Raw genomic sequence first — 21,691 nt, forward strand, 5'->3', positions numbered from 1 at the left:
TGGGAACTGAACGTGGGACCTCCCATGTGGGAGACAGGTGCTCATTCACTTGAGCCACCTCAGCTCTGTCAAAATGTCCTTAAAAAGAAGAACTATGTAATCTAAGTGTCTTTAAAATATATATTTTTCTTTATAAAAAGAACTACCTGATTAAAACATGGGCCAAAGACTTGAAAAGACAATTTTCCAAAGAAGAAATACAAATGGTAAAGAAACAAGAAAAAAATGTTTACCATCACTAGCAATTAGGGAAAAGCAAATCAAAACTACAAGAGGGAAAGTTGATATGTTTCAACCAGTTGGGCACTTGCCTACCACATGGGAGTTTCCAGGTTCAGGTTCTGGTGCCTTCTAAAGAAGAAGAAGCAGACACCTGCACCCGCTGCAACAAGAGATAGAAGCCCACACCCTGCAGCAACTAGCAGACGCCTAAATGGGCAGATGCCACAAAACGAGAAGATGCTACAGCCCAAGGAGAGTGGATGTGGTTCAGGCTGTTGGACATTTGCCTCCCATGTGGGAGGTTCCAGGTTTGGTTCCCAGTGCCTACTGGAGATGGCAAGCAAACAATGAGCAGACAGACAAGAGAACCATCTGACAGAAGGGAAGGGGATAATTTAAAATAAACAAATCTTTTTTAAAAAAACTACATGAGAGGGAAGTGACTGTGGCTCAATCAGTTGGGCTCCTGTCTACCATATGGGAGGCCCTGGGTTCACATCCTGGGGCCTCCTTATGAAGGCAGGCTCGCCTGCACACTGTGGAGAGCCAACTGGCCCGTGGGCACCACGGAGCACCACCTAGCCTGAAAGCTCCATGGAGAACCGACTCAGCAAGGTGACACAACAAAAAAAACAGGAGACAAGCAAAAAAAAAAAAAAGCACAGAAGAGCACACAGCAGGGAAGCGGACTTGGCCCAGTGGTTAGGGCGTCCGTCTACCACATGGGAGGTCCGCGGTTCAAACCCCGGGCCTCCCTGACCCGTGTGGAGCTGGCCCACATGCAGTGCTGATGCGCGCAAGAAGTGCCATGCCACGCAGGGGTGTCCCCCGCGTAGGGGAGCCCCACGTGCAAGGAGTGTGCCCTGTGAGGAGAGCCGCCAAGCATGTAAGTGCAGCCTGCCCAGGAATGGTGCCGCCCACACTTCCCGTGCCGCTGACGACAACAGAAGCGGACAAAGAAACAAGATGCAGCAAATAGACACGGAGAACAGACAACCGGGGGAGCGGGGAGGAATTAAATAAATAAATAACTCTTTAAAAAAAAAAAAAGAGCACACAGCAAATGGACACAGAGAGCAGACAGCAAGCAAGCCGCAAGGGGGGAAGGGGAAATAAATAAATACAGACACAGAAGAATACACAGTGAATGGACACAGAGAGCAGACAGCACACACACAAAAAGCCACAAAGGGGGGATAAAAAAGAAAAAACTACATGAGAATCATTTCACACCCATTAGACTGGCCAATATTAAAGTCAGAAACTGTAAATGTTGCAGAGAATATGGAGAAATAGGAATGCTTATTCAGTACAACAGGGACATAGAATGATTCAGTCACTGAGAAGGACTGTTTGGCAGTTCCTATGGAAGTCGAATATAGACTGGCCTTGTGACCCAGAAATACCATTGGTAGGTATATACCCAGAAGAACTGAGAGCAATAACACAAATAGACACCTGCACACTGATGTTCATAGTGGTGTTACCCAACAGTTAGAAACAACCCAGGTGTCCATCAACTGATGAATGGATGAAAAAATTGTGTACACATTGATGGAATATGATGCAGTGGTAAGAAGAAATGAAGTTATGAAGCATATGCAACACCAATGAACCTGGAGGACATTATGTTGAGTGAGCAAGCCAGACACAAAGGAAAAATACTGTATGATTGCACTATTATGAACTAAATATATTCTGCAAACTCATAGAATTAATAGTTAGAATATAGGTCACCAGAAAATAGAATGAAGGTAGAGAATGGAAAGCCGAAGGGTAGTCTGTGAAGAATTGGTAAAAAGGTTGTTAGTCAATCTTTGGAAATGAATGGAAATGGTGAGAGCACAACATGGAGTCTGTAACTAGCAGAGCTATTATATGAGTATGACATTGGTTGAAAGGGAAAGTCTAAGGACATGTGTATCACGAGAAGGAAAGCTAAAAAATGTAACATGGGACCATTTAACATAGTGAAACCTCATGTAAAATACAAATATGGGTGATATGGCATATATGAGTGTTTTTACAAAATATAAATACAAATAATCTAGAGAGAAGGAAACAATAGCAGATATTTATTTCAGGGGAGGCATAGAGGTGATGAGTTTTGTTTGTTTAGTTCTTTTTATTATTATTGTTATTATTTTTATTACTGCAATAATGAAAATGCTCTAGAAATGATTTAAGTGATGAATGCACAGCTATGTGATTGTACTGAATATCACTGATTGGATGGATTTATACTTTATTAATGTGTATCAATAAAATTTATTTTTTAAGAAAAAGAAAAGAAAGCAATACAAAATTTTAGAAACCTGCATTTTGACAATTAGATTTGAAATAAGAGAGCTGATGTGAAAAAATATGGTTTAGGGCAGACCATTCCAAATCTATACCACTTTGTAGCCAAGAATTAATAAAAGCAATAGGGATTACCTTAGGAGATAAACTTGGACCATAGAGAGAGGCAGTTTAAGGTGACAGAGGCTCCCATGATGTATATTTAAAAAAAATAAACAACATAGTAAAAATACCAGCAATAGTGTAATGAAGTCATGGCTGGTGGATGGTGAGACCATATGAATAGGAGAGCTTTGAGGTAGTAGGGCTTTCATTATGATGGCCCCAAAAGGCACTGTGCCTTGTTATGGAGGTGCCTAAGAGCCTTTCATGGTGTCTGCAAGGTCAAAATACTTTCATAAAAATACTAAGTTGGGAAGCGGACTTGGCCCAGTGGTTAGGGCGTCCGTCTACCACATGGGAGGTCCACGGTTCAAACCCGGGCCTCCTGGACCATGTGGAGCTGGCCCGTGCGCAGTGCTGATGCACGCAAGGAGTGCCTTGCCACACAGGGGTGTCCCCGCGTAGGGGAGCCCCACACGTAAGGAGTGCGCCCCATAAGTAGAGCTGCCCAGTGTGAAAGAAAGTGCAGCCTGCCCAAGAATGGTGCCACACACACATGGAGAGCTGACACAGCAAGATGACACAACAAGAAGAGACACAGATTCTGGTGCCACTGACAACAACATAAGTGGACAAAGAAGACGACGTGGCAAATAGACACAGAGAACAGACAACCAGGGCGGGGGGGAAGGGGAGAGAAATAAATTAAAAAAAAATACTAAGTTATTTTTCACTCTCATTCTCTCACAAGCGTACAGTGGAGTTTTCCAGAGGCTACATGACCTATGATCTTAAAATATATTGAATGCAAAAACAGTATGAGAATCCAGTCGCCTTCTATTAAAGCCATTTACAAAATGCCACTCTAATCCCTATTTTCTTTTTTTGGGGGGGATATGGTTATTTTTAATTAAAAAATGTTCTTTGTGTTAACTTATAATGAGTTTATTATTGTTATTTAAATTTTATTTTAACATTTTCTCAGTTTTAATTTCTAAATGATTAATATTTGGAACATTTTAAGAGTATAATAATTTTTAATAATTTAAAAATAATTATTGTCAATAATTTTAAGTGTGAACAGGGATCTGGACATCAGAAAGTCTAAGAACCTTTCCTACACAGAGGCTTTATTCTTTTTAAAGATTTATTTATTTATTTCTCTCCCCTCCTCCCCCCGCCCCCCGAGTTGTCTGCTCTGTGTCCATTCGCTGTGTGTTATTCTGTGACCACTTCTATCCTTATCAGCAGCACCAGGAATCTGTGTTTCTTTTTTGTTGCATTGTCTTGTTGTGTCAGCTCTCCATGTGTGTGGCACCATTCTTGGGCAGGCTGCACTTTCTTTCACACTGGGTGGCTCTCCTTATGGGGTGCACTCCTTATGCGTGGGGCTACCCTACGCAGGGGACACCCCTACACAAGGGACACCCCTGCGTGGGGCGGCACTCCTTGTGTGCATCAGCACTGCGCATGGGTCAGCTCCACATGGTCAAGAAGGCCCGGGGTTTGAACTGCGGACCTCCCATGTGGTAGATGGATGCCCTATCCATTGGACCAAGTCTGCTTCCCCACAGAGACTTTAAACTCCCTTTATTAGTGTGGTAGATGGTAGTCATATTGTTATGGTTATCTGAAATTATTTTCTTTATATTTCTCATAGATTTAGCTCCCACTCCCACTGATAGTTTCTCTATCAGTACTATTAAATAATTCTTTATTAAAAATCCGTTTTATTGAGATATATTCACATACCATACAATCTATCCAAAAGATACAATCAGTGTATTTTAGCATAATCACAGTGTTGTGCATTCATTACCACAAAAAATTTTAGAAGAATTACTCCAAAAAGAAATACTCCACACCCCTAGCAATCTCTCTATCCTTCCCCATACTATTAATTCTTGTTAATATCACTTACTTGTAGATGAACCTTCCAACACTCATGCTTTTCAATTTCTTCAACTTCTCACCTCTGATATTTTGTCCTCCAGCCTACCTCAGCAACTCACTTTTACCATCATACCCTAAGACTTTGTCATTGTCAATAACTAAAGCCCCTCTGTGATCTCACTTTTCTGCATTTCAGTTCCATGATCAGTCATTGTAAATACGCCCTTGTAACTCCCTTTTCTCTCTTTTGCTTCTTCTGCTCACTTGGCAATACCCAACCCAACCGTCCTCCTACTCTGCGTATGTATGTATGCAGCTGAAACATGGCTAGAAGAAAACACACAGTCAAGATGACTGGCCACATTTTATTAATAAATCCATGACCTTAAACCTCAAGTGAACCGTATAGGTTTGGGTTCATGGATATAAAATCATGCCTAGTCATCTCATACTCTCCCATACAATCTTCTCCTGTCTTATCAAACCCTCAACTCCTCACTCCCAAAGTTATTCTCAGCTGATGACCTTGCTTCCTACTTCACAAGAAAATGAAAGCAATCAAAGAGAATTTCCAAAGACTTCCACCAACACACCTAACCACATCCCATCATCTGCATCCACATACTTCACTTTTTTGTTATCATAGCTGAATTATTTATATCTCTATCTTAAGCCAATCCTTCACATATGTATGACATTCAAACTCCTCTCACCTCTGTCACTCTCGCAAGTCTCCCTTATCTTTTATGTGCTACTGTGTCATGTGCACACCACCAGTATGAAATTTTGCTGTTATTGTCCTACTTTAAAAAAAAAACAAAACATATTTCTCTTGACTCCACTTCCAAGTAGCTACTACTGTCCCCCTTCCCTTGCTTTTGCTTAATTTTGCAAGAAAATTCCTCTCTTCTCCTATTCTTTCTTAAATCCACTGCATTAGGCATTTGCCCCAACTTCTTCAAAACTGTTGTGGTCAAGGTTACCAATAACTTCCATAAGTTAAATCCAATGGTCAGTTCTCAATCTTCATCTTACTTAACCTAGCAACTGTATTTGACAGTTGGTTACCTCCTTCTTAATCAACTTTCTTCTCTTGGTTTCTAGGCTCTCTTAATTATAGTTGATTGAAACATATTTAATTTATGAAAGTCTATGACTCTAATGCTCAAAAATGAAAAAGTAAGGAAAAATTCATTTGTCCCCATTTGAAGCATTTCTCATTAATTTACTTCCTTACTTAAAATTGGTAATTAAATATTAGGAAGAATTAAGCATTTAATAGTTTACCTGCCTTTCTAGTAAAGTAAATAGCTCCAGTTCATTAGGGAAACACTTCAGAAAAATGCCAGTAAATAAGTGTAAAAACAATTATAGAACTAGAAATGATTATGTAACCATCCATAATTAAATTAGTAAGATAATCAATTGATATTAAAAACCATTAGAAGAATGAATGTTGGAATACATGACACTTCTATTCGGATTTTCTGTTTGGAAGGAGAAAACAATACAAATGAAAAACAGTACAAATGAAGGAATCAAGCTTTCTTCATCTTAATCCAGCAGTAAGTCTCATCTTTAATGGAATCTAACCAAATCTTCACTGAAAATTGATGAGCTAGAGAAACAAGCTAAATGACATCATGAGGAAATAATGAGACAAATCTTTAAGGTGGGGCATTCTAAAGGACAACTGGCTTGGTGTCTTCCCCAAAGCAGTCTCATGAAAAAAGATTAAAAGAGAAATAAGGGACATAAAAATCCAACTCAATGTGTGGTCCTAGCTCTTGGTTTAAACAAACTGGCTGTGAAAGAAATTTTGGTACAGTAGGAAAAATATATGCTAGATGTTAGGTGATGGTAAGAGATTGTTATTCATCTTGTTAGATGTGATTGTCATAGGTTGGTTGGGTTAGAAAACTTTCTGAAAGATACAAAACAAAGAAATCAGGAGTGAAATGTCATATCATCCTTAATTTATTTTAAACTACTTGTTCATAAAAAATTACTTTTGGAAAATATAATTTGTATTTGAAGGAAGATAAAATTACACTTACACCTTCTACTGTGCACCCGAATAAACTCTAAATGGGCCAGACATTTAAATTTAGCATTGCCAGACACATTTAAATTTCAGTTAAACAACATATAATTTTTTGCCATCAATATGTCTTATGCTATATTTGGGACATGTTGATACTGAAAAAAAAGTCATTTATTTTAAATTCAAATGTAAATGATTGTCCTTTTTTTTAAATATGCTAACTCTGATAACCTATCTAAAATGGAAAAAAAAAGGAAACCATAGGAGTATTAAAATCATGGACAAGTTTCTTTATAACCTGGGGGTGGAGAAAGCACACCCTCCAAACTAAAAATCCAGAAGCAATAAAAGAAAATATTGATACTCTATTATATAAGAATCATTCTTTACATGACCCTCCCAAACCCAAAATTTTCCTGTCTCCCACCTCACTCTCCAAAATCATAAGCAAAATCAAAAGATAAATGAGAATATGGATAAAATATTTGCAACCTATATATAACACTCAAGAGGTTGATCTCATATGAAAAGAGCTCTTAAAAATCAAGACAGACACTTCCAGGGAAGAGCTCTGGGACTTAGTCCTTTCATCAAAACAACTATTAAACAGGCAGGAACTATCCGAAACAACTATTTTTAAACACTGTACAGAAGAACACTGAACAGTATCAGTGAAGAGCCTACTTAATGGTGAAAAACTGAAAGCCTCCCCTCTAAGATCAGGAACAAGACAAGGATGCCCACTGTCACCACTTATTCGATAATGTACTGAAAGTTTTTGCCAGAGGAATTAGGCAAGAAAAAGAAATAAAAGACAATCAAATTGGAAAGGAAGAAGTAAAACTTTCCCTATTTGTAGACGATATAAAGAAAATCTTGAAAAATCCACAACAAAACTCTCAGAGCTAATAAATGAATTCAGCAAAGTGGCTTATCAACACCCAAAATCAGCAGTGCTTCTATACACCAGCAATGAACATTGGAAAAAGAATTTTAAAAAAAAATTCATTCGAAATAGCAACTAAAGGAATAAAATATCTAGGAATAAATCTACCCTAGGATGTAAAGGACTTGTACACAGAAGACTACAAAAATTGCTAAAAGAGGGAAACGGACTTTGGCCCAGTGGTTAGGGCTTCCGTCTACCACATGGGAGGTCCGCGGTTCAAACCCCGGGCCTCCTTGACCCGTGTGGAGCTGGCCATGCGCAGTGCTGATGCGCGCAAGGAGTGCCTTGCCACGCAAGGGTGTCCCCCGCGTGGGGGAGCCCCACGCGCAAGGAGTGCGCCCGTGAGGAAAGCCGCCCAGCGTGAAAAGAAAGTGTAGCCTGCCCAGGAATGGCGCCGCCCACACTTCCCGTGCCGCTGACAACAACAGAAGCGGACAAAGAAACAAGACACAGCAAATAGACACCAAGAACAGACAACCAGGGGAGGGGGGGAAATTAAATAAATAAATAAATCTTAAAAAAAAAATTGCTAAAAGAAATTAAATGGAAGGATATTCTGTGTTCACGGATGGGAAGGTTAAATATTATTAAGATGTCAATACCATATGTAGCAGTTTGATATGGTTCATGAATTCCAAAAATAGATATTGGACTATGTTTGTAAACTGGTCTGTACCTCGGCATGATTAAATTATGATTAGGGCTTTGATTGGGCCACATCAGTAGGGTGTTGTGCACCCAAAGCACAAGCAACAGATGAAAAAATAGATAAAAAAGACCTCATCAAAATGAAAAAGTTTTGTTCCTAAAGGAATTTTTCAAGAAAGTAGAAAGACAACTTACACAATTGGAGAAAATATTTGGAAACCATATATCTGATAAAGGATTAATAGCTAGTATGTATAAAAAGAAATCCTTCACAACAATAAAAAACAAATAATGCAATTTTTAAAAATGGTTAAAAGACTTGAAGAGACACATCTCCAAAGCACATGAAATGGCCAGAAAGCACATGAAAAGATGCTCAACATTATTAGCCATCAGGGAAATGCACATCAAAACCACAATGAGTTATCATTTCACAACCAATAGTAGAATGGCTGCTATTTTTAAAAAGTGGAAAATAACAGGTGCTGGAGAGGATGCAGAGAAATAAGAACACTCATTCATTGCTGGTGGGAATGTAAAATGGTGTAGCCACTGTGGAAGACAGTTTGGTGGTTCTTTAGAAAGGCAAGTATGTAACTACCATGTGATCTGGCAATCTTTCTATTAGGTATATATCCAAAAGAATTAAAAGCAGGGGCTCAAATAGATATTTGCACAACAATATTCATAGCAACATTATTCATAATTGCCAAAAGATGGAAGCAATCCAAGCATCCATTGATTAATGAATGGATAAATAAAATGTGGACATACATACAATGAAATATTATCCAGCTGTAAAAAAGAATGAAGTTCTAATACATGTGACAACATGGATGATACCTTGAAGACATCATGTTGAGTGAAATAAGCCAGACACAAAAGGGGCAAATATTGTAGGGACTTACTGATCATAAACAACTAGAATAAGCAAACTCACAGAAGAACATAGGTTACCAGGGGATGAGGTGGAGATAGGGAATGGGAAGTCAAGGCTTAAAATGTAAAGGGTTCTTATTTGGAATGATGGACATGTCTTGGTAATGGATGGTGGTGACAATGGCACAACATAGTGAATGCAAGTAACAGTACTGCAATATATACATAAATATGATTAAAAGGGGAAACACTAGATTGTATATATAGGATAACAGAATAAAATTTTTTTAAAATCCATTGAACTATACTTCACAAACAAGGAAACCTAAGTTTAACCATGGAATTTAATAGCACAATTACAAAAATGTGCTGTCATCAATTGTCAAAAATGTTCCACACCAATGCAAGGTGTTGGTTTTGAGATGGAAATTTCAATATGAACTCATAATAAACAAATACATTGCTTGCTCTGAACACTGAAAAGGCAAATAAACAATGCCACTGCAGTAGGAAATGGAATCCCATGGAGAAATGACTGAGTCTGGATCTGTGACAGGGAAGGAACACAGTGAGCCTGGGAAATCTTGTGCTAGTAGGCCAGGAAGTTCTCTAAGACTAAGAGCATCATATAAAAAGGACATGGGGGAAGCAGTTCTGGCTCACCTGATAGGGCATCTGCCTACCATTCGGGAGGTCCAGGGTTCTATACCCAGGGCCCCCTGACCGTGTGGTGAGCTGGCCCACATGCACAGTGCTGATGTGCACAAGGAGTGCCGTGCCACGCAGGGGTGTCCCTCGCATAGGGGTAACCCATGGGCAAGGAGTGCACTCTGCAAGGAGAAAAAAGCACAGCCTGCACAGGAATGACGCCACACACATGGAGAGCTGACACAGCAAGATGATGCAACAACAACAAAAAAGCGAGTTTCCCGGTGCCGCATGACAAGAATGCAAGCAGACACAGAGAGCAAGACAAGAGTGGGGGTGGGGGAGGTGAGAGAAATAAAGAAAACAAATCTTAAAAAAAAAAAAAAAGACGTGGAACCTACACACCCAGTAAGAAAAGGCTTCCACTATCCACAAAAGAATAATGATTACAATTGATTGAAACACCTTAAAATCTTAAAACAAAAACCATGAATCCACAATGATGATAAAGAAAAGCGGGGGGGGGGGGGGGGGGGGGGGGGGGGGAATCATTTTCCACTACTTGAAACAGGTATTAAAGCAAACATTTTACTTTGAAAATTAGTCAGTAAAGGGAAAAAATTAAGCATCTATCCTGCTTTAAGGTTGAAAGGTTGATGAGGGAAAAGTTCTTTTTTACAGAATGGAAAAGGAGATTCCACCCCCCCCCCACTGCCCCATGAAATGGCTGTCTTCTGTTTGCTCAGTTGACTACTCATTGTTTTTGCTTGTTTTTTTTTTCTTTAGGAGTCACCAGAACTAAACCCAGGATCTCCCCTGTGGGTGGTGGGTGCTCAACTGCTTGAGCCACATCCTACTCGTTGTCTGCTCAGTTGTCTTGCCCATTGTTTTTTCCTGTTTTCTGTCGTTGTTTGTTTACTTTTGGAAGCACCAGGAAAGGAATGGGGTACCTCCCATGTGAGAGGCCTGTGAGTAACTGCTTGAGCCACATCAGCTCCTGGAGTTTCTTGAGAGACTTGATCTCAATTAATCTCAGACTATGCCAGGTACAGTTTCAAGCATTTTTTCATGTTTTGACTTATTTAAATCGCAGGCACTATTATTCCTATAGACAGTCAAGAAAACTGAGACACAGATTGTATTTTCTCAAGGCTACTCATCTAGTTAGAGGTGGCACCTGGATTCAAACCTAGGCAATCTGGCTCCTGAGCCCAAGTGCTATTTATTATATACACTTTGCAGATAAGGAAACATGGTAAGATGGTAAGATACTGGGTGTAGGACCCGATTTTACTGACTTCAGTCTTCTACACTATAGTAGCTGGTGATGGTAAAAATTTACATGGTTTTGATATGTCCCACCCACTTCCAAGATGCATAAATAGCTTTAGCTGGGATCACTTAAAACCTCGACTGAATCCTTATGCCCCACAAAATAGGAGGGATTAAAAGCTTAACATTGTTCCCTAAATGGGAAGCTTGCCTGACCTGAGCTGACCGGCAGTCAGGCTTCAACTGTGAGAAACCCGACTCTGTCACTCAGTAATTAAATTCCTAAAAATCGCGGGAGCCTCCAGGTGAAATAGTTTCCCGCGCCCCAGCCGGTTGCAGCCAGCTCCTCAAAAGCCTCTCCCGCCCAGACACCTGACGTCAGTCCAGGCACTTGGTCTCGCCACTGGGATCTTTCTGCGCCTGCGCGCCCAGAGTAACTGGCGTGTTGGTATCAGCTCCGCCCATTGCCCCGGAAGTTAAAATGAAGTCACACACCTTCTGCTCGGCCGGCAGGGGCGCAGCCATTTTAATTCACAACTGAGTGGGCGGTGGCGTTTGGTGTTGGCGGTCTGGCTCCGCTGGGCAGGGGTAACTTTATTGGTTTGGGGGTGGTTTTTAGTTTAATTTTTCTTTTTCTAGCATCTCTTCCGGAGCCACTGTACACATTTTAACCAACTGAGGCCATGTCAGGAGACGCAGCCACGGAGCAGGTGAGGAAGGAGAGTGGTGGGGCCTCGTGGAGACCTCTACTCTCCACGTCCCTCTTCGTCCGAGTACACCAGCCATGTTCGCTTAAGGAAGAAATCAAGGGTCTCTCTAAACCAGAGGACGTAGTACAGCAGAATGAGGGAATGGGAACAGGATCTGACTGAGATTAAGACATAATTTTCGGCTACTCTGTCTAGGGCATTTTTAGGAACAAATACTTGACCCAAACAATGGCCGAGAGGCTGCTTTGTCCCTTTTAGATTCTTTGGAATACTTGAAATGGAATGCTCTCCTTTGGCGTCGTTTTGATGTTAGGATGGTTAGGAATTGATTATTTTAAGTGTACCCGCCGTTTCCGAAAAGCTTAACAGTGTCCCCTCCACCCCCTTTCTAAAATATACTGTATCCAGAAATAGGCTACTAATTTGAGAAATAATTGGGGACGAAAAAAATCTGGAGAAAAATGCTCTTGGAAGAGCAAATGAAGACAAAAACAATCTTCGAGTGCTTATGGTTTTGCTGATATTCTGAGAATTTTGTGGCTTTCTCTCGCTTCCCTTTCTCTCCTAGCTACATTTCGGTTTTCCAGCAACACGAACAGTGCAGAATTAGATAAATCGGAAACAAGAATTCTGTTTTAGCCACTGTAAATAAAAACATCTGTTTATAAAAGATACGACACTTAGGTATTTATAAATTAAATTTAAATTTTGGTTCATTGTGTTGACTTTTTAAAAATCTTTTGCAGTTTCTATTTAGAAAATGATAGGATAGTATTTACCTTTTTGTTTGAAAAAGGAAACTAATATTTTATAAAAGATGTATTTAAGTTCTCCGTGTGAAGCCCTGTATGTTTAGGTAGAGATGGTTATTAAAATGGAGTCTGGCTTGCCTGCAAAGTCTCAGTTTCCTGAAATTTCCCATTGTCATAGCAACGAAATACACTTAGATTTTCATTTTCAAGTCCCTAGCCTATGACTTGTAGGCTGACAGATGAAGAGGAATAGGAGTATTCCCAATGAATAGCTTGAATAGCTGGAAATATCATTGTGCCGGGAAGGTTTGTCTAAACTGAGTTTTGTGTTTGTTCGTGAACTGATCTAAGTCCTGAAATTTTCATAATGTTAGAATGCCCAAGAATGTAAAGTCTTAAAATAATTATATCAAAACTATGTTTTACCTACTTTTTCTGGACTAGTATTTTGTCTTATGAAAATCTGGGGGAAATAATAAAGTGAGGTTTTATTAAAAGTTTTCACAATTCAATGTTAGTTCTTAAAATGTGTCTAAAACCGTAAGGATACTGAAATGTTCACCATGATTTTGTATATTTCAGAATTATACTGTTGTAGTGCGGAGAGATGGTGGTGAAAATTCACAGAAAAGAAATTTTTCCTCAAAGTTTTATTATGCAGTTTTCAACCGAGGGAAAAAATTTAAAGTGCATTGAACTCCTACAGTACAGTTCTTCACCTAGAATCAACAGTTGTGAACACTTTGCCATAATTAGTTTATTTCTCCATACATATTTATTTGAGAGTCAGCGACACACATAATTAACCCCAAAATATTTCAACTTCCCATTCATTATGCCACATAGCCACAATACCATTTTCAAGCCCAAGAAAATACTAATTCCATATCATTTCTAAAATCTAGTCCGTGTCCAGATTTGCCTATTTCCAAGAGTGATTTACAGGTCTTGTTTTTGTTTTTGGAACCAGTCTAATGTAGGTGCACATATTGTGTCGTTTGGGCATGTCTCTAGAACAGTCCTATATCCTGTCCCATTGTCTGAAAGAAGGCAGTTTATTTATGCTCTCCCTTTCTGGGTTTATTTGATCGTTTTCTTGTGCTGTTTTACTCGTTCTTGGATCCTCTGTATTACCCAAAAACTTTTGGATTAGGTGTGAACTCAGCCTTGATAATATTGAGGTTAAATTTTTTTTGATAGGATACTTTATAGTAGTACTTCATTTTGTATTACATCAAAAGACACTTGATGCTGGATTGTCCCATTGTGATGGTTCAGTTTGATTACCTGGTTAGGTTAGGATGGTGCTTGCTTCATCTCTTCATTGTAAAGGCTTATTTTCCCCTTTTGTAGTTAGTAATCCGGGTTGATGACATGTTCCTTAGGCTTTCATTTTCATCCATTGATAGATCATTGACTGAATCACTTATTACATTGGAGGTGGCAAAATGGAGACCTTTTAAAAAAATTCTGTTATTATGGTTAGATTTATTGGTTCTTGTTTTTTTTGCAAAGAGAGTTCCCATTTTAAAAAATTGAGTATCACTGGAGTCATGGGTTTTCTGTTTACTTAGTGTTATATTCAGCTATAGTCATTTTTGTTTTCTTTGATCAACTTAATCCAAATTTGGTCACCTTTATGGTGGCTCCTATGTCTTTTTCCTTTATTGTTATTTTTTTTTAACATCTGATTTTCATGTAACTCTTTATTTAACTTTTAAATTATCGATATCAAACATATAAAAGAAGAAAAAATAATACATTGTATCACCATGTGCTTATCATCCAGCTTCAGCAATTCTCAACTCATGGTTGATCTTTTCTCTGTACCTTCCTCTTGTCTTCCACTCATTACTTTGATGCAAATCCCAGATACTTTATAATTCAACTTTAACTGAAATGGTAATTAACTGCTATCTTAGAGTGACATTGAAAATGACACTCAACACTACCTTTTTGAATATGACAGGTATCAGTGAAAAGGAAAAGGGAGCACCTAAAATGACGTGGAATGAGGAAAAAAGTAAATACAACTAAATATAATAAAAAATGTCAAAACCTCTCCGAATCATGAATTTGCTTTGGAAAGTTGTCAAGGGATAAGATGAGCAAAGAATCTTCAAGATACAAGGTGTAGATATCTTAGCCTTTCAGTAGCATTGAAGCTGCAAATAGGTTTGTTGAATAAGCTTGATAATATCTTAATTTGTTACAAAAATAATTGATGACCATTTCTCTATTGGTACTAATTGTCTAGTTGTGTACCCTCTGAAAAAGGGAAATGATTGTGCAGATAAATAAAATCGCTAATGGATTTTTTTTGCTTTTTTTGCGTTTTTAAAAAATCCTGAGAAAGTTCAATTTTGCCATTTAGAGAGCTATTTAAATTTGTGTTCATAGATATTCTTTTGGAACTCCTTGTTTACTGTTTTGCTAATTTAATAGTGATAAAATTATATGCCTGTGGGGTTTTTTTCCTCCCATTCTTAGTTTGCCAGGTCTGCTGTAACAAAATATCACAGACTAGTTGGATTAAACCATAGAAGTTAAAAATATATATTTTTTTATTAGAGAAGTTGTGAGCTTACAAAACAGTCATGCATAATGTGCAGAATTCCCATACATCACTCTTCCACTAACACCTTACATTCTTGTGGAACATTTGTTACAGCTTATGGAAATATCAGATTATTACCGCTGTACATTTGGTGTATTTTTTCCCATACACCCTATTATTACCACTATGTATTAGTATTGTACATTTTAAACAGCAGAAATTTATTGTCTCAGTTGTGGAGGCTAGAAATCCTAAAACAAGGGGTCAGCAGAGCCGTGTTTTTAAAAAGCAGAGTCCATTTATGCCTCTCCATTGGCCCTGGTGGGTGGGTGTCAATCCATGGCATTCCTTGGCTTATGGTAAATAACTTAGTTTTTACTTCTGTCACACAGTCATCTACCTCTGTTTCCATCACTGTTTTATCTCATTCTTTTCCCCATTTTTAAACATACTGTTGTTTAGAGATCTTCTGCAGGGTTTTGAGTTTCTTTGAGTTGAGGGGAATTTGTAGCTTAAAAACTTAGAAATACTGTCATGATATTAAAAGGTGTTCGGTATATAAGTGGATGGATTTTGCACCTAGACTATATGCAATAAATTCAAAATTCCTCAAAGAATCTAAACTATTGAGAAGGCAGGAGTATAATTAATACAATGTTAGGCATAAGAGTGTTTTTTAAAGCTTTGTTGGATATGAAGAGGGAAATATTGGCCAAGTCAATTCATATGAACCTTGTAGTCCGTAAAATTGTTTCTACACTCTTTTAGAATTAATACTTTAAAATATATATATCAGCCTATTTTGGGATTTAGGAAAGTCTAAACTAGAAACGAAATAATCCTTACTTTGGAAAATTGCATGATTTGGAGAAGCACAAATTAATTGTCAATAATTCTCATCCAGGAAGGGGATTTATGGCGGTAAATCGGTGTTTTGCTTTTGGTGAAAAGTAGGTTTGAGGAGATACAGGAAATGTGTTTTATTATATACTTACTAATGAGAAAGGAAAAGTTGAAATTCTCACAGTGTCGTAACCTGAAACCTGGTTAGTTTTGTTAGGTAACCATTAGTACTTAAAAGCTGTTCAGAGATAACAGCGTTGCCAAACAATTTTAAAGCAAAGTTGGATGTGTGTAGGGGTAGCAAGGAGCCAGTATGTGTGTGGGATGATGTTCTTTGGAACCAGTTATTTTTGTCTGTTTTTAGCAAAATCTGTGACAGCATTTCCTACCTCTCTCCACCCCTAGTTTGAGTAATATATATATAACAAATTAGGGCAGGCCAATGATTTGCTCTTTATTGTTATTAATATTGAGGCAAGATGGGACTAATCTAGACTACTAATTGTTTCTAAGAGAAATTTATCTGTGATTAAGGAATGACAACACTTTTTTCTTAGAGATATAGCAGGTATCATTAGGAGATATTGTGTTTCCTCAATATCTGGTAATTTCAGGGAATGCAAAGAGTTTATTTACATCTTAGAACTTAAGGAATGACAAAATCTGTATTCAGGTGTTTGTAACTATTGGACAATTGCCAAAAATAATTCATGGTGTCTTGCCTTTCTATCATGTTTCCGAATCCTTGGTTCTCTTCAAACAAGTGCTAGGTGTGAATTTGAAACTTTTTTCTTTTGTTTAGTTTTCTTGGATAGTGGGTACTTGTGTGAAACTTGTGCTAAACGGGGATTTGAAGTTAGGCAAATGTTTAAACTTTGTTCCTTTGAATGGACAACTTATAATCAGTAAATACTGAATAATCAGAAGGGCAAAATTAGGTGTCCTAATAGGTGTTTTTCTAATGTTTGACTTAGTTTATCTAGTTAGCTAATATCTTGGCTACTCTCGGTTAAAAAAAACTATTTCTCAAATTCCAAAAGATTTTTTGTTTGTGGTTTGTGGCGATTTGTTTTGAATAAATGTAATAAGTATATATTATTATCTGGGCTAATAATCTTAAGGCTACATATTTGTTTAAGTTTTTGAAATATTTGCGTATTTAGATTTTTGGTCCTGTGAGGAGTCGAAGGGGTTATTGCTTTGTATTGCGGGAAAGATTCAATTTTACTCACAAAAGAACGTCTACTAGAGTTTTGTTCTACTGGTAAAGGAACACAACACTAAGCTGATATCCAGGTTTAATGTGTCATCTGTCACTAATGCTTTATTCTCTAGGTCTACTTTGAAGTCTAATTCTGAAAAAAGGTTAACTACCAAGAAAGTCTTAGACTTCAAATATATAATATAGTATATTCCGTTTCTTAATGTTTTAGTAAAAACAATTCAGTTAGAATCATTTAGGTCTGATGTCACCTTATTTTCAAAAAAAACTTGTCATTTGGGGAAAAAATGTATTTACTGAAGGTAGATTAAGTACTGTTTCTCAGAATTGAGTCCATAGTCCATTTGGGTCATAATCACTTAGGTGCTTTATGAGCAGACCTACTATATCAAATTTTGTAAAGTGAGGCTGAGAATCTTCATTTGAAATAAGTACCATATGTGAATTTTATGTAAATGAAAATTTGTGAGCCACTTTTATGGGCAGAGATATCTGGATTTTAAAAGTTGTTTTGAATATATTCTTGATAAAACAAATGAAGTGGAGGGGGAAAAAATGGCAGCTTTGAGGGTAGTTAGACTGAGTAGTGTTATACGGATTTTCCTCCCTTTGTATATTTAGACAATTAACCAGTCATTACCCTTAATAGTGAAAAATATTTGTTACAAAACCAGGCTTGGGAAACGGACTTTGGCCCAGTGGTTAGGGCGTCAGTCTACCACATGGGAGGCCCGCGGTTCAAGCCCCGGGCCTCCTTGACCCGTGTGGAGCTGGCCCATGCGCAGTGCTGATGCGCGCAAGGAGTGCCCTGCCACACAGGGGTGTCCCCCGCGTAGGGGAGCACCATGCGCAAGGAGTGCACCCATAAGGAGAGCCGCCCAGGGCGAAGGAGGGGGCAGCCTGCCCAGGAATGGCGCCGCCCACACTTCCCGTGCCGCTGACGACAACAGAAGCGGACAAAGAAACAAGAGCAGCAAAAAGACACAGAAGACAGACAACCGGGGGAGGGGAGGGGAATTAAATAAATAAAAAAATAAATCTAAAAAACAAAAAACAAAACACCAGGCTTGAAACTTTGCTCTACTTGTTCTCTTAATCATCGAGCTTATAAAAGTTAAATCCTCTAACCTTTACCATCTTTTCCCCCCTCATACTTTTTTTTTGAGGGGCAGTTACTTTAAAATTTTGAGAATGAACTGCTAGTTTTCATCCATATTGGCTTTATATTTTTGAAAGTGGTGTCTGGTGCATAAATAACTAATGTATAGTACTTGTTTGATGACTCTTTCATTACATTTTTTAGAAAGCTATACACAGATACTGTATGAGACTTTTAATGTTTATCATTTATCACTTGGATTAAGCTTTTCATAATCCCAAATTTTTGACTTGTATGACCACTAATATAACATCCTCCAATTTACCACAAATGTAGCCAGAAGTTTGGAGAAAGAAAAATATATATATTGTCCATGTTTTACCTCCCTGGTGGGAATGGGAATTAAAAATTAGAATATTTCATTCTCTCAATCATTAGTATAATAGTGTCTTTCACCTCCCTATCTCCCTCAAATCCCCTCCCCAAATTAATAACTCTTTTATGTAAGTTATGATGCCATGTAGAAATTTGGTTTGGACTTTCAATAAAGCTGAACTCAAAGATTAGAAATCATTTCCCTACTCTAGTTTCTGCTCCATTTCTCTATTCTTCCTTACAGCTCACTCCTTGGTAGACTTGTTTATGCTTACTGCTTCTAGTTCCTCTCTTCCCGTTCTCTCTCTCTCTTGGCCTATTGCTTTTTTCCCATTCTGTTTGGTACTCTTCCCATCTTTTTCAAATTCTCCATTCCATGGAAACTGTTAAGGTCACCAGTGAAACACTTTCTTAACCTTGGTTACCTTTGGATATCCTTCTGTCTTTATTGGTTTCTTCTGTCTTCTCTGTTAACACTTATTCCCTGAGTGATCTCATAGTCTTAAGTATCATTCATAATATGGTTCCCAACGTTTTATCTCTATATCAGGTCTTGCCACGAACTCTAGACTCTGTCCCAACTGCTGTCTCCAGTTGGATGTCTAGTAGACATCCCAGACTTAGCTCATCTAAACTGAACTATCTTTCAGTCAAACCTGTACTAATTGAGGGTAACTCCATCCTTGAAATTACTAAGGCCAAATCTTGACTTTTCTCTTGCTCCCACAATCCATACTCAATCTGTCAGAAAACCTTAAAACAGACCCAGAATTTGACAATTCCTTACATCTCCACTTAAGTCACCGGGGTTTAAGTCATATTTGTATGGATTTTTCTAATGTACTGTCTATCTAGTTTTCTGCTCTTCTTCCAGTCTGTTTTCAACATAGCAGGCACCATCTCATTAAAAGGTAAGACAAATTATGTTACTCCTCTACTCAAAACCTTTCAGTGGCTTCCCATCTCAGAATAAAAACCAGTGGCCTAATATCATTTGTCTTTCTAATTCCTTTTCCCTAACTTGATCCATCAGAGGGAGAGAGGGCCTGATTGTTTCTATATTGGCCTCCAAATTAATATAATTACTCTGTAGGGCTTCATCTCTCTTAGTTTATTGATGATAGAATTGATTAAAATATTTGATAGGTTATTAGGGTTCTAGGTATTGCATTAATTTTGGGGGGTACTCGTTTTTCTCAGTTTTACTTGTTTATTTTTACATAAAACTGTTACCAAAGGGAAGTGCACACTTGACTAAATTGTTTTCTGTCTCAATATCATAAAAAATTTAGAGTTACTGTTAAGATTAAAACATTGATTTGATAGCCACTGAAATGTGAGGGATGTGATTTTCTATTACTTTAGAATGGAGCCATTTCTCTTGCTGTGCTTCTCATCTAACGTAGAACCAAAACCTGTTTCCCGTGGTAAGGGTTCCCCAATTTGGTTGAAATTTTGAAGAATGGCAAAAAAAACTGGACTGTGGTGGGTTTTTCTGCAGTGTATGTAGTACCCCTTCCTATCTTTTTTGAGTTTTCTGGAGTATTTTATTTCACTTGAAATATGCTACTGCTGGAGTACTAGAAACTTGCTCAAATCACCTCTGTGTTCTTCTTGAGAGATTTATACTTGTTTGATATACATTAAAATTTTTCTCTTAGGTTTACATTATGGATCATATTGAATTGTTATTGTTCTGTTTCTCCTGTAGTCCAAGGACTTCCAGAGACTGAATATTAAAGAAATTAAGCCAGTGTTCTGTTTTCAGAACAAACCGATGTCAGGCCATTTCGTTCAATTAAGTAGTATAGTGGTTATTAGAATGTGATCTACTGATTCCTCAGGCCTGAGACCCTTTCATGGGGTTGGTGAGATTTTAAAAAAAAATTCATAATAGCACTGAATCATTACTCTTGGCTATTTCACTTATTGTCTCAAGAATGTATGGTGGTGGTTTTCAGAGCCTACACTATATTTCCACAATTAATATGAAAAGGTCATTTTAAATGCTCCTTCCTTTCCTAACTACATAACTGTGAACCTGAATTTTCTTCATGTGTTTCATCCAAAATAATATACTCCAACAGATTGGAAACAGAAGCAGATATCTTCCTATTCAAACAGCTATTTAAGAGATGGTAAAATGTAAAAGAATATCACTCTTACCCTTTTTTTTTTTTGATAATATTTTCATATTAAATAGTATGCTGACATAAAGGATTTGTTATTTTTAAATGAATAAAGATTTTTAAATATTTTTAGTTCTAATTTATAATATAAATATCAAGATATAGCATGTATTTTAAACAAATCTCTTTGGGTTCCTCCATTTTTAAGAGTATAAAGAAATTTTTTATTTTAAGGTTGAGAACTGCTGAAATAGTACATGGTATTCATGAGGCCAGGGCCCTAAGTTTTGTGTCCCTTTGTTGCTTCACATACCAAACAGAAGGGTAAGCATGGAAAGTGAAAAGCCAACCCCAGAATGGAGATTTTTGGAAATCATGTACTTCTAAGGGACTTGTATGTGTAACATATAAAGAACCCTTACAATTTAATAATAATAGAAAAATAACCCACTTTGAAAATGGGCAAAGGGGAAACGGACTTTGGCCCAGTGGTTAGGGCGTCCGTCTACCACATGGGAGGTCTGCGGTTCAAGCCCCGGGCCTCCTTGACCCGTGTGGAGCTGGCCCATGCGCAGTGCTGATGCGCGCAAGGAGTGCCCTGCCACACAGGGGTGTCCCCCGCATAGGGGAGCCCCACGCGCAAGGAGTGCACCCATAAGGAGAGCCGCCCAGCGCGGAGGAGGGAGCAGCCTGCCGAGGAATGGCGCCGCCCACACTTCCCGTGCCTCTGACGACAACAGAAGCAGACAGAGAAACAAGAGCAGCAAAAAGACACAGAAAACAGACAACCGGGGGAGGGGAGGGGAATTAAATAAATAAATAAATCTTAAAAAAAAAAGAAAAAGAAAATGGGCAAAGGATCTGAATAGATATTTCTCCACAAAAGATAAATAAATGGCACATGAAAAGATGCTCAACGTCATTGGTCATTAGGGGGAAGTGCAAATCAAAATTACAACAAGGTGTACCACTTCACACCCACTGGAATGGCTGTAATCACAAAGATAGTAAGTATTGGGCAAGGATGTGGAAAAATTGGAACCCTC

General features: G+C 38.1%; 1 protein-coding gene across 1 annotated transcript in view; it reads left to right on the forward strand.

Moving 5' to 3' along the window:
- Positions 1-11,441: 11,441 nt before the first annotated feature.
- Positions 11,442-21,691, forward strand: part of CSTF3 (cleavage stimulation factor subunit 3) — an 87,044-nt gene continuing 76,794 nt past the window's right edge. The window contains exon 1 of the mRNA XM_004446868.4: positions 11,442-11,668. Within this exon, the coding sequence (XP_004446925.1) occupies positions 11,642-11,668 (27 nt within the window). The 5' untranslated portion in view covers positions 11,442-11,641. The remainder of the gene's footprint in view (positions 11,669-21,691) is intronic.

The sequence above is a fragment of the Dasypus novemcinctus genome, chromosome 10 (assembly GCF_030445035.2).
Source record: "Dasypus novemcinctus isolate mDasNov1 chromosome 10, mDasNov1.1.hap2, whole genome shotgun sequence".
NCBI lineage: Eukaryota > Metazoa > Chordata > Mammalia > Cingulata > Dasypodidae > Dasypus > Dasypus novemcinctus.